The 14,454-nt window shown below is 39.4% G+C and overlaps 1 protein-coding gene across 1 annotated transcript in view; it reads right to left on the bottom strand.

Annotated features, from left to right (window-relative positions):
* Window positions 1-1,366: 1,366 nt before the first annotated feature.
* The window catches only part of LRP2 (LDL receptor related protein 2), a 161,492-nt gene continuing 148,404 nt past the window's right edge, over window positions 1,367-14,454 (bottom strand). The window contains exons 71-79 of the mRNA XM_063306118.1: window positions 12,354-12,473; window positions 11,017-11,107; window positions 8,297-8,364; window positions 8,019-8,139; window positions 6,815-6,944; window positions 5,544-5,654; window positions 5,293-5,400; window positions 4,144-4,215; window positions 1,367-2,527 (exon numbers count right to left, since the gene is read on the bottom strand). Of these exons, the coding sequence (XP_063162188.1) occupies window positions 2,369-2,527; window positions 4,144-4,215; window positions 5,293-5,400; window positions 5,544-5,654; window positions 6,815-6,944; window positions 8,019-8,139; window positions 8,297-8,364; window positions 11,017-11,107; window positions 12,354-12,473 (980 nt within the window). The 3' untranslated portion in view covers window positions 1,367-2,368. The remainder of the gene's footprint in view (window positions 2,528-4,143; window positions 4,216-5,292; window positions 5,401-5,543; window positions 5,655-6,814; window positions 6,945-8,018; window positions 8,140-8,296; window positions 8,365-11,016; window positions 11,108-12,353; window positions 12,474-14,454) is intronic.

Here is a 14,454-nt window from a genome sequence, read left to right as displayed (position 1 = left end):
ATCAAAGTAAAGGAACATAAAATTGAATGCAGTGGAAATAGAGGATTTATGAAATGTGTATAGTAAAGAAGCACTGATGATCAAGCATGAATGTTGGACTTAATACAAATGTCAGCAATCAGTACGAAAGAAATACATTGAGATGGATTTATCATATGGAGAAAATGAATGAAGATTTTATCACAAACAAATTTAGGAAGGAAAAATAATTAGATCATGAAGAACCGGAAGACTGAGAATGTTGGAGCTGGATGGAACTGGAAAAAGACAAGGAGTTCAAAGAACAAAAGGCAAGGCATGAAGTGATACATCGATGTGGTAAAAAAAAGGATGCTTTGCAAGGGGAGAAAGGCATGGAGAAATGTAATGAATGACAACTAGATTTTGCTTTCTTTTTTCTCTTCCTTTAAAATCATTTAGTAATTAATTTTCAGTTATTTCCCAGCCACTAAAATAATCAAATAAATTTACTTTTGTTAAGCGTATCAGTTTAATACATGTTCTTTTGCTAACTTCTAACTTGTTTGGTTTTTATTTTTGCATTTATAAAAAGTCTTCCTTTACAGGTTTGTATGTAGTTTTAGTACAGTATTTTCCATTTTCCCACATACTACCTTACAGCTTCTGAGCCAGCGGACTACATTCTTTCTCACGCTCTGACAACCTGTAAGGTTGGTCGGACAGCAGGCCAGAAATGAGATTATTGCTGTTTCTCCATCTTTTATAAAGGTCTTACTTCCCATTGTAACCAATAGAAAAGAGAAAAACGACTTAAAACAACATCATTGCATGACTTCGGGGGAGAGCGAAAAGGGTAGGTTTCAGGTCCTTTGGATTCAAGACCGCTAAGCATCATTCACTATAGGTAGTCCTCGCTTAACAACCATTCATTTAGTGACAGTTCAGACTTATGACAGTGCTGGAAAACCTGATTTACAACTGGAACTCACACGACCATCACAGCATCACTGCGGTCACGTGATCATGATTTGGGCACTTGGTAACCAGTTCACATATATGACCATCACAGTATCCCGTGGTCATGTGATCACCATTTTCAACCTTTCCAGCCAGCTTCTGGCAAGCAAAATCAATGGGGAACCATGTGATTCTCTTAATGACCATATGGTTCACTTAATGCCCACAGTGATTCGCTTAACAATTGCTGCAAAGAAGGTCATAAAATCAAGCCAGATTCACTTAATGACTGCTTTGCTTAGCAACTGAAATTCTGGTCCCAATTGTGGTTTTTAAGCAAGGACTACCTGTATGTCAGGGTCTAGTTCCTATCATGCCCCAGGATGACTCTGAAACCCTTAAGACTTCAATCAGATTAAGAAAAAGACAGGCAATGGTAAAACACATTTTAGATTTATTCAGCAGCAGCATATTCCAGTTTTCTTTTTCTAATCAAAGTACCTATCAAGGCAACAAAAACATAAAAACAGGGATAGCATTTCACTTTGAAAATTCATATATATTCAAAGAACAGAAGTCTCATACATTATAAATTTAAAAGCCTGGACTTATCCAGTTCGACCAGGAACGTGAAACAAAACAACACAACAGGTTAAATATTCCTGGAGTGGTGCACAGATTTTCCTTAAAGGGATCAAATGATGCCTTCTAAAACAGTTAAACAGTTCTTTGATCAAGTGTTTTGGACAGCCAGTTACTATCAGTTTTATAAAAGATGAAGGACCTGCAAAGACGTCAGTCTAGAATAGAATTATTTCACTGATAATCAGGAAAAGTTCTGCAATCAAAAGGCAAACTTTTAATACAAAATAAAACTTGTGCCGTTTTGTTTTGTTTTGCTCCTCAAAACAGTCAGCTATTCATCTTCTATAAGATATAAAAAGAGGGCCATTTTTTTCATGGACTCTTGCATATAAAACAGAGAGGAGAGAGGCACAGTAACACCAGTGCGTATTTAGCAGAGTCTGCCTATAAACACAGTTCCAAAAGTCTTGGCAATTCAGTAGGTGGTCACTATGCTCTCCTCTATATTATTTAGTATAATTATTTTATATAGAGGATTTATCCCTAGTGATACAATTTTAGAATATCAACATCAACAACCTGATAATCTTTTAGAAATTTACAAATGTACAGTATATTTATAACATTACTTTCAGAGTGTCAGTGCAAAGATATACATATAGTACACTGTGATAATTGTTCATAAAAATAGGCATTGGCATGTGTAAAAAAAAGAAAAAGAAGAGAGCAAGGCATGGTTTCGTCACATGTTTCCACCTAAGACTAAACATATTTCTTCACAGAAATGTGAGCCATTTTTTTTCCTTCTGTTTACAAAAAATATATGTGCAAATGGTTGTGCCTAGAGATTCCCTAGCTGAACTAGTTATACAATAGAATCCTCTTTGACTAGATTGACAGTGTCTTTAAATGAATCTTCAGTAGGTGAATAGGCTAACGGTGGGTCTCTTTTCAAAACAATCTTCTGGGGCAGCGATGGAGAGGAGGACGGGACACTTTCGGCTTCTTGCTGTTCCTTCTCCATCTGGAATAATAGATGCATGGTAGAATAGAGCTATCAGTGGTTATTACTCCTTGTAAAGTGCTCAGTCATGTTTGTGCAGCTACTGTATTTGGTTTATCCGAAATGCCATATGCAGAGATATTCATCCATTACTGTTACTTTAACATCAATATTCATAGATTACAACTTAAATGCAGTGTAAACATTTTGGAGCATGAATGAAGAATGAGTGGGAAATATCTGCAGGAGACACACGAATGAGATAAAAATGTTGCAAACAAAGGAACTCTGTGAAAAAAATGGGGTCAGTGGGAAAGCTACATATCAGAACTGAAAGGAAGACTAGGCTGCCAAGGGGGTAACAGGAACATTGAAATCTCTGTTCTCTCTAAGCTAAAGAATTTGCTGAATGTTACAGAACACCAATTATATAAAAACTAGCTGGACAAAGCCCAAGAGATCTAAGTTGACCAATACCAGGAAAGACTTTTGAGGCCATAGGTGTACCACACAAACTCTTACCTTTGAAAAAAAACCCATCATGCCCTGAGAGACTTCTGCTGTATGAGTGGTTGTGTGTAAATATCAACAGAGAATATCTATACGGTAGACTCTCTGTTAACCGGAACTCAAGCAACCGGCACTCTCAAGCAACCAGCAGAAAAGTCAAATCGGCACTCTCAAGCAATTGGAAAAAAAACCCCGGTACTCTCAAGCAACCGGCAAAAAAAATCTGTATCTCTCTGCTGCCATCTTGTGGGTATTAGGGTTTAATAGTAACTCTCAAGCAACCAAAAACTACATCTACCAATGGGTGCCGGTTAACTGAGGGTCTAGTGTAATCAATAATAATCCCCCCCCCCCACTCTCTCTTGCCTTTGAGCCAGACCTGACTCCTGGTGACTACACAGACAAGTTCACAAAGTTTTCTAGGCAATATTTTTGGAAGTGCTTTGCTATTGCCTTCTTCCTTGGGCTGAGAAACAGTGACTGGCCCAAAGTTACCCAGTTGCCTAATTCAGGACTAGAACTCAAGTCTCCCTGCTCCTATTCCAATGTCTTAACCACAGGAGCAAACTAGCCCTCCTTGCATACATTTCACAGAACTAAACCCTTGTATTAGTCTCAAGCTTAGAATATTCACTATTATGCTCTAATGCAGGACTGGTTACTCTGGCCAGTTTGGGGCCTGTGGGTGGTATGGCCAACTAAATAAAACTGTGCCTTGACTTTGTGCATAGCTCTTCTGGGCATAACAGCAGCTCTTGTTTCCAGAATTGAAGGCAACTTGTCTTCCTGCTCTAATAGCAGTGCAAGACAAAAAAAAAAAAAAGATGTGCTCCAGAGCAAATCTACCTTGTTTCCCTGGGACAGAGGGAAAACGACACCAAGTCCTAGAGTAGCCTTAGTGAATTTTTCTCTTGTTTTCTTCAACAAATACAGAAATTTGCTACACAGGGAAGGGACAGAATATGGGGAAAAGGAAGAAGCCTCTCTTTTCCTTTTCCCCTTTTTGTAGGGATTAATACATTGCTCAGTGACATCCCTCATTATCAAGGATAGAATATTGTGAGTATCAACAATTGAAAAATCAATATTGTTTTGCTAAGTAGGAATTTGAAACTATACAATCTTACCTCTGAATAGATAGGATTTTCAAAGTTAGTACTTTGTTTCATTTTTCTTTTAAAGAAGCTCCATTTTGACTCCTGAAATATTTTTAAAAAATCATTTGAAACTAGTAATTGCTTTGGTACAGTGATGAATCAGTAATTTGCAACTGTTCCTTTAAAACTTCCTTTGTTGGAAGCAGACAAGGAACTTAGCCCCTCTTATCCCTGGCTATAGTGCCCGGAACAGCCACTGGTGAAAAAGATTAAGTTAGAAGCAAAAAATTGTGGCCTGCTGCTGTTTAATTTGTGGGGGGATTTGCTATTAAGAAAACAACATAAAACAAAGTTTTAAAACAATAACTAAAAAAAATCAAATGCATAGTTAATAAATGCCATTATAAAAATCCCTAATAACAAAGTAACGCAAAATGAAAATCAGTTCCATCCACTTTGAGCCTTGGTCCTGCCGGTTTGGGGAGCATGACTCTCCGCATGCCTGTGTAAGATTTTGGGGCAATGGAAATGACATAGTTCTCCTTTCAGTGCATGAACAAGCGACCCCCAGAGGAGAAAGGCTTCCCAGCTGATGGGGCTGAGATAAAGATGTCATATAGATAAAGCAAGGCCGCGTACCATCCGTATCTTACTAATTACCGGAGAATTAAGCCACAGTTTTCCAGTCTGGAGGTAAGGTTAACCTGCAGCCTACCTAACCATCATTCCAGCAGTGAAATCAAGAACACAAAAGAAAGCGCTAGAAGAGGCATTTGGCTTGCTCTCAAACCGAAACTAAACCCAAAACTGTCAAGTTTAAAATTGTTTGTTTTGAGTAAGATCAGACTGGGTATTGTGAAACCTAGGGAGCAAGAAAGGATATAGAAAGAGACAGGGAGAAATAATCAGGAAAAAAAAGAAGGTGCATGTATTTAATGGTAAGCACTGTTATACACACACACACACACACACATACATACACATATACATACAATATATATATAAAAAATCGCACAATGTATCTAAATGGCATTCAGCACTACGAAAGATGTTCCTATTCATGACACCAAGCATCGTAAGATGCAACCTATTTCATCGGAGGAAAGTATGAAGCACGGTCCCTCCCACCACCACCCCACCCTCCATTCTGCCCTATCTTGCCCCATCCCTTTCTGTTACCTGGCTAGTTTCTGCCCTTGCAGGAGGCTGAGCTGCACCAGCAGACACAGATGTAGCATATACCGGATTCTCAAAGTTTTCACTTCCTCCACTACTGGAAGCAGTTACCTGTTGTCAAAGATAGTTTGGCAGGACTGAAGAACAGACATGCTATGGAATGCTTAAACGGAAAGCTGACTGGGGAAAGGATTTGTACATGGATACTCGGGTAAGGAGGGGGGATAAAAAAAATATTTTTTTCCTCTCCTTACCTTTGTTGGAGATGCTATGGTCGCATCACCAGCTCTGGAGTCTGTGGTGGCATACATGGGGTTCTCAAATGTGATTGGCTGCTTCCCACTCTCCAAAGCGAAGTTTTCATTCTGGGAACAACAGTTATAGATTAGTTCAAGGTCGAAATTACAGTTTGTAATTCTTTAAGGCAATGCATAATAAAATACACAGAAAAAGAAACGCTGTGGGCAAGAGAAGTGTTAATAGTAATCATGCATGGATTAACCTTTCAGCTGTTTTTTAAAAAAAAAAATGATAGACTCTTCTGGCATATATTCAGTCTAGCAGGCACTTTGCCATTATCAGGTAAAATTAGGCAAGATTATCAAATCAAACCACTGCTCCTGAGTAAGTGCAAACTGATACTTCATAAATCATTTGTTAGCAAAAATAAATGTATTTCTTCCCCAGGCACTGAAACATACCCTACCAGAGGAAGCAAGGTCTTATAAAAACAAATAATTGGCAATAAAAGAGCCAAAGCAACTTCATTTCAATAGGTACCTCACCAGACTTCAAAGTAATTGGCAAGTGAACCAGATAAATAGAAGCGTTTGGGCCTCACGGTGGAAAAACAGCTATATTAAGGGGGATAGGGATGGGCAGGAGAGTTCAACGTTGTTTTATATAATGACCTTCCTTTCTGCTCAATGAGGAATCAACTAGAGAGCAAGTAGCACAGGATGCACATTCAGCCTCAGATGGACTTGGGAAACTAACTAGCTGCCCTAAGTTGGCAAGGAGATCAAATATATCATTTAAAAATGAGCTCCCTTAATGAGATGTCATGGTAACTGAAACGACGTTTCTCAACACTAACAAGGAAAACCAAATAGGAATTAGTGTTGTCATTGCCAAGGTCAAGTCCTTTTTTTGAAGGACGATAGGACTGAGTAAGACTAGTCTTTCTTCTTTAGATGACAAGGTAGTAAAAGCAGGAGACCGTAAGGCATGAAACCATATTTGTGCAAAGACAGTAATAAAGATTTGAGTTGGTCTGGGCCTGTTCGCATCGGAGAAACAGTAGTGCCGCCTAAGGACCTTCCACCTTCTTTGGCAGATGGCAAAATTCCACAGTGAGAATTTTGAGACACGACATAAGCAGAAAATGCTGCCACAGCAGATGACCAATCAGAAAACCATTTACAAGAAAGCAAACTCTTATGGGGACTGAGAGAAGAGGCTCTCATCTCCTAAGAGATGAGACTTAAGACAGCTTCATTTAGAGAAGATTAAAAAATAGTCTTACCATTTGCATTGCTCTGTCAATGGAAGATTCAGCTCCAAAACCAGATACATTAATGTCCATTGACACATCAGCCCCAGGTCGGAAAGTTACTCCATTGCCATTTTCCGTGGATTTTACAAGGCTACTTAAACTTCAAAGACAATTTTATTTTTAGGAGACATTTTAATACAAGTTTTAATATATTTTAATGTATCATTCTTTGAAATGGATGCAGAAACAGTTGTCCATCAGATGCAAAAATAAAACTGAGCTATTTCTTTTTAAAAGAAAAGGCACCATATTCAGAAGCCTCCACTGGAACCTTAGCTGAGATGACCTCTGTTGTTAGTCAACTTCTTTGGGGATAAAGAATTCCTGAATTAATTGATACTGTATATAAAGGGAAATACTACACTGTCCAATCCTAAATATTTTTACTATCATGCTTGATCAAGTGCACATTCAACTGCTGGTAAAAATGGTGCAGGTCCCTGGTGTATGGAAGTTCAGTGGATTGAAATGTTCCTTAGATAGATCCTTGATGCCCCAGCCAGCCCTAAACATGCACTTCTGATGCTGCCCCTTCCACAAGTAAGTTTGAATATAAATGGCAGGACAAATAAGACTCTGTTAGATTAAAGAAATAAATAGCATAGTCCAAAATACTCCAAGGATGAACAATTCAGGGGCAGCTAGTTGGCAGTCAGTTTTTGATGGACTTCAGTAAGGGCAATTCAAGCAATAGTCTCTTAAGCAAGGGCATGTGTGGTGATTTTATAATTCAAAAAGGAAAACATCAGAACTTTCAGCAGAGTGCACTCTCCTTTGCTCTAAGGCTGGGCAATGAGTGACTCTCCAGATATTATTGGATCGCTACTTTCATCCCCCCTCACCACTGGCCATTAAGTTGAAGGGTTCAATGACATCTGCAGGACTCCATGTCATCCACCCTTACTTTAAAATAACAGCTAGTTTCAACTCATATGTACATTGACCTGAATACTGTGGAGCCTTCTTCTGAGTAAATGTGTATTGGATTGCACTGCAAATATTTGTTTTTGCAAGAAAAAAGAGAGAGCGAGCTTGACAAAGCATGTTTTTCTTTTTTCTTTTTGCTGACAACAGAGATCATCATGAGCCATGCTTAATCCTGCAGAAATCCCAGTGGCTTTGGGGAATACTGTTTCCTGAGACCAGATCAATCATCATTCCAAGTGATACCTACCTTGGAAGTTTGGGAAGGGCAGGTAGCAGGGATCCTGTCCTTCTGTAATTGAAAAAGCCACCCACGCCCAGTGCTCCAATGATGATGATCAGAATGACAGTCAATAAGGCAGCCACTGCTGCTATCAGAAAAGAGAAAAGGCATAAGTGAATAATAATAGGGAACCTGCAGCTGAAACTCAGAGGCTGCTTCAGCAGCTACTTAGAAACAGGAACTTATTTAAAAGGTTTCAGGCCTCTGACTGATGACTTAGCATGAAAATACATTTCAAGGCTTACTTGTCCCAGGAGGAATTCCTTTCGATAGGCCCACTTCACAGTAATTTCCAGTGTAGCCCGAAGAGCACCTGGAAAATGAAAGCAAGATGCTTGACTGGAACTGACAGTAGAAAAGTTCGTTGTATTTATTACAGTCTTAAGATTTGTTTAAAAGAAAGATGGCATGATATTTTAGAACCAATTTCTTGGTAATTATATGTTTCATTGGCAGCACAGACACACAAACACATGCATAGAGCCACAAAGCAGCTTGCTGTTTCTTTGGAAATGAGCATGCTGGAATGCTGAGTCACAACTGATGGCATTTGGTTCTTAAGAATAAAGGGAATTTGATTTCAGTGGCGCACCAGTGGCCCCTACAGGTTTGTCTGAATGTAAAGATGCTTTGGTTGTCTTGGTTTTCTTTGAATCTGAGTAAACTGCTTTTTGCTCTTTTGGACTTTTAAAAACCATTGAATTTCCAATTCCCCTATTGGGGAACTGCTCTTGATTTGTGATAGGACCTGCCAATTCATCACTCCAGATACTTTTAGAAATGACATATTTAAAAACGTAACAGATGAACAAAAGCTCCATTGATGTGGGGTGTCACTTCTTGAGCAATACCATTTCACTGCTCCTACTGTAGCTAACCTTGACGAATCTTGAAAAGCTAAGCTAGGTCAGACCTGTTTAATACTTAGATAGGAGATCACCAGGAAATTCCAGGGCTGTGGACTAGAAGGCAGCAATGGCAAAACTATTTCTTTCCTGTTGCCAGAAAACTACACAGATATGTTCATGAAATCACTGAATGGATTTGAAAGAGACTTTGCTTTGTATCATTTTACTAGGGTGAAGGTGGGTGATATTAGAATGTATCCAAACTAAATGTATTAAGAACAGACAATAACTTACCTCTTCCCCTTTGGCATGCTACTTTAAAATGCATAGCAAGTATTTTAGGGACAGTAAATATTCTATTCCCCTCCCTTCTAGTTTGAAATGGCATAGACCTATAGAGGAACATAGCAGCATGAGGCTTCTGTTATGAAGAAGTGATTTTAAAAAAGCAAGTCATAAATAAAGGCAGTGGCCTGAAGGACCTGGTCGGAGTGACTCTGAATAAGAACACAGGCATAAGCAGTATTGAGAAACTGTTGGCAACTTGAAGATGCGTGGAGTTCCCATGCTGGCTGGGGAATTCTGGGCGTTGAAGTCCACACATCTTCAAGTTGCCAAGGTTGAGAAACACTGGGCATAAGGCTTCCTCCATGAGAGTGGGGCCCAGCCTCTATGGAGGGCATCCTATGGAGGACTTTTATGTTTCCTGAGATCCCCTTCAGAATATTATTGATCATATATCAGTTGCAGATGTGGCTGGCACATACACTGCTATCTAAGTGGCTGAGTGGGCTTCCATTGTCTTGAAAGTTCTTTCACACATTCAGTGCACAAAAGAACTGCCTGCCTGTGTCACATTTATAGTATATTTACAACTGTCATTTTATTAATTAATTCATTTCATTTATTTAATTCAATTTTGATGCCACGTAATTCCAACAGACTCTGGGTGGCTCGCAACAATAAGAGTAACATAAAAAGAACAAAATTTAAAAGAATCAACTGGAACAAAAGTACAAAAATAACTACAAAATAATCAGAAGAAACAATCCAAACAACAAAGCAAAACAGAGACCAACTGGCACCTCTGAACCATTTCTTCTTACTAGCTGGCTGTGCCTGATTTTGTTTTTCATAAAGCTACAAAACTGTATTTTCCATCATCTGCTTTAACCTTGTTGTGTAAGGTTTTGAGAGGCAATCAGCAACATGAAGTTTGGAAAATGTCTCTGAAGCTAGAAAGTGCAATTGGCCAGACTGGGCAGAAAATTACAGCCCACCAGGCCAAGCGTGTGTGATTACAGGGGTCATGTGAGTCGTCCCAGTCCTTTGAATTGTATATCCCAGCAGCTTCTGCCACCAAAGAAACAAGCTAATGCTCAGTTTTAAAAGATCTTCCCTTGGCCTCCTTGGCAGAAGGAACATCCCCTTTCTACTCTTTGCCCCACCCTCAATGTTATTCCCCCCCCACATGCCCCTCTCTTGCTTGACATGAGTCATGGAGGCATATGAGGGACACTCTTTCTTCCTGAAGGAGCCCAGATTACCCACAGAGATTTGCTTAGTTTGCTTGTTGATGGGCATCTATTTAGGGATCACAACTACTGGTTCTTGGCCAGGAATAGTTTATTGAAATTTCTTCAGTCATCCTATCTTCATGAAATATTGTAATATTATCTGATGATTTCTAGTTAGTGGGAGGAGGAGGATTGTTTTCTTAACTGGGCCTTTCATATTATACTGCTACTAATTCTTGTTACTACTTACATTTTGTCTGTGAGCTTCTGTCTAGAAAAAGACATTTTTGTAAGAAACAAGTGCCTCCTATGGGCTAAAGCCCACCATGGGTTTCTGTAGAGTTTGTAGGCAGGGGCATCCAGCAGAGCTTGCTGCCTACATCAGAATGAATGCCACATCACAGCATTGTACCAGAAGCTCCAGTGCTTTGAGGCATGCATGCTATGTCATGATGCACATCCAAAAGAGGTGATGCTTGCATCATGACATCACAATGCTGCTTTCATCATTCTGTCCCCGCTGCCCACCACACGGACATTGCTCTTTGTACATGTTATTTGGCTTGTTAAGTCATTCTTGATCCATCCATAAAGACATACTTGCATTTAGGAAGCTCGCTTTCATCAAAATAGCATGTTCCTCCATACATACATCTACAAGCCGGTGGCATTGTTGGTGGAGATTCAATAGCTGTGAAAAATGGAAAACATGCATTAACATGATTAATTAGCCACTGCCAATAGCTCTGAAAAATTTAAATCAGGATTTTTTTTTTTGCCTAATCCAAGATTCTATAATGTTTGTTACCATTATATGCCACTTCCTCTTATGTGAGGTTCAGAGTGATAAACAATACCTTATGTAAAGATGTCTCTACCTCGGTACATGCCTATTAATAAAATATAATAACACAACAGCAACATGAGAGGTCAGTTGACAGTGAAACTAATTAACAAAATAGCCTTGAATCCACTGTTTTCTTCAGCTAGTGATAATAGCATTCCCAAGGGGAGTCTCTATAAGCTGTTCTGCAACAATTAGTGCCACGTATCAGCCAGAAAAAATGCAACAATTAGTGCCACGTATCAGCCAGAAAACACCATGGAAATGCTTAAGAGAATTTTACAGCACCTGACAGCAAGTGATTAATATAGAAAGTAAAATGCTTAACAGATCTCATGAGAAATGTCCTCTTAACTCTAAATACACAATTTTGCACAGTGGAAACATATACATTACATTATTAAAATGGCAGTATCTTGGCAAACTTCATATGTACGAGAAGGCATAAACTCTGAGGGTCTTCACACCAAGGAATGGAGGCAGAAGTAACTGGGAGAAAGACATGCTGCTATTTTAATTAGAAGTACTGTGAAGTAGGAGTGAATAGTTCTTTGCTGGCTAGGAGGCCACGTTTAATGTCTCTTGAGACTGTAAGATCTCACTGAGCAACTTCTAAGGAAAAGTGAATGGATTGAAATACAAATATGGGGGGGCATTTCCAATTTTTTTTAGATAAGGGTAAGGGTAGAATATTTCCTCTCTTTTTAAAATCTGTGTCAAACATATTTTAGGGCATATATGATGCGTTTTTCTCACTTAGAATGGTGGGAAACTGCACTGCTACTGTATATCTGGGCAGATATAAGGCATCATCATGTTCTTGAATGTTCCCTATGGGAAAAAAATCCTTATAAATAGAAGTGGAAGTAGAGTTACAGTGGAAAATATTTGGACCAGTATTTTTCTGTATGATCTCCTGGCTTTTTGACTGCAGAGAGTTTCTTATTTGGAGGTAAAGTCTAAGACACAACTTCCTTGTTCTTGAAACTAAGGTACTATCCACTCATTATCTTGATTCTGTATGTGCATCAGATTTTACTCAGGAAAACTCTGTCTCATCTGAAAAAGAAGGATGTTCAGCAACTCCCCTTACCTGCGTCACATTCTACCGAGCTGCCTTCCACAAAACGAGTCCCTTGTGGGCAAGCACAGGTATATCCCCCAGGTCTCAACAAGCAGAGGTGGCTGCAGACATCTTTGCATGGATTGGACACTGCAGAGACAACAGAAGATGCAACAGAATGCCTTTCAAAAGATTCAATATGCCAATCAGAGGAACAGATGGGAAACAAGGAAGCAGCAGGCTAAACTCAGAACAGATACAGTGCTCCTTGACCTCCTGAACTTGGTTCAAAGATCAGAAACATTCCTTGGCCTTGCATTCCCTTTCTCCCCTTCTTTTGCTGCCTGGTCAGTGCAGGCATTCCTCCTTCCTTTTCAGTTTTAGAGATTACTATAGTTCATGTTACTTCTGCATCGGTGTTTTCATTATTTCAACCCAAGGTGTGTACGACTGAGAAAAAAAGGAACTTTGCTAAATATTGTTTTTAAAAATATAGCCACAGACAGATGTCCAATTATGGGAAATTACAAAACCCAAAGAGAAAGGGGCAAGGCTTTAACAAGATGAGAAGTGGAGGGAACAGACATTTGTGCCAAACACTCCCAAGTTAAGCAAGTGAGCATCACCATGCCTGCACTGAACTGGTGGCATGAAACCAGGCATCAGAAGTTCCAGTCTTGTGAGCAACATGGTGTTTTACCCCATTTCAGCCAAGATTAATTACCAGCTTATTTTATTTATTTATTTATTTATTAATTATTCAAATTTTGTTACCAGCCATCTCGCCCAAAAGAGGGACTCTACAAATATTTTAACTATATTTGTAACATATATTCCAATTCCTACCTCCTAAGCAGAACAGCCTTGCCCCCACAAAGCATGAAAGGGCAAGGACACAGACCTTTCTATGTCTAGGATGATGGTGAAGGCAAGAAATGATCTCATTCCTGCCTGTGCCATAAGAAAAATATGACATGTGAAGATGCTATGGCAGTCATTAAATAAAAGCAAGATGTTTCCTCTCAGGCTCATAAGCAGCTCCTCGTACAATTTGAGATACTCAGTGCCATTCTTCCTTTTAGCCTTTTTCCTAATCACTACAATAAGAGACACTGACATGGATAAAGTAAGAGATACGTGGATGCCAAATGCTCCTCAGGAAGCAACCTCAAGCACAAACTGGGTTATTGTAACCACAAACTGGTGATTTGAAGGAGCGCCTCTCCCTGATTATGTCTACCCATCCCATTGGGTCCAGCAGAAGAGCCATACTCCAGGTCCCATTTATTATGGAGTGCCAGTTGGCAGGGCCCAGAAAGAGAACTTTTTCTGTTGTGGTACCTGCCCTTTGAGACATCCTCCTCCCAGAGATTACACTAGCCCTGATGGCCTTTTGTAGGCCTTAAATACTTGGTTCTATCACTGGCCCTGGGGGTCAGGAGGTGTGGCTGAGCCCAAACAACGGCTGTGTTGATTTCTTATTGATGAGTTTGTTTTTACTCTGGCTGCTGTTTATCTGTGTTTGGCCATTTCTTGTTTTTTATGCTGTTTTTTTTTTACCACTGTGAGCCACCCAGAGTCATAAACTTGAGACGGGCGACGATATAAATTGAAATAACTCTTGAAATAATAAATAAAAAAATAATAAATGGGGGGACACAGTGAAAGAATTAATGTTGTGCCACAACCTGCCCTGCACTTTCTATAGGTTTTCATTCCCAGCAAAAGATGCTTCTCTTCTTCTACCATAAGAATTCTTAAGAATGCTTGAGAATTCATTTCAATTTTTTTTTGGTGGTGGTGGTTTTGAGTTTAGTTTATGGCTGAAAGTGATGGAATGCCCTTTGGCTGATGATTTTGTTTTCTGTTATGCACATTTCCATCCCTCTGAAACCTTCCCAGCTGCTTATCCTTCCCAGTGTAAAAAAGTCCCACAGAAGGAAAAGTTCCCTCATGATGGCCTCACTTGGATATAATGGAAGTATAAGATGCCCAGAAAGTTCCTGAATGAAAGGTTATGCATATACACCTCAGCCCTTTGGCCACCTTGATATCAGTAATTGCAAGAAAGTCAAATTCAACCCATGCAAATTTCACCCAAATTCTCTTCTCCTTGAAAAGAAATGTTGAG

The sequence above is a fragment of the Candoia aspera genome, chromosome 1 (genome assembly GCF_035149785.1).
Source record: "Candoia aspera isolate rCanAsp1 chromosome 1, rCanAsp1.hap2, whole genome shotgun sequence".
NCBI classification, from domain to species: domain Eukaryota; kingdom Metazoa; phylum Chordata; class Lepidosauria; order Squamata; family Boidae; genus Candoia; species Candoia aspera.
This window is presented reverse-complemented; position numbering and strand designations above follow the sequence as displayed.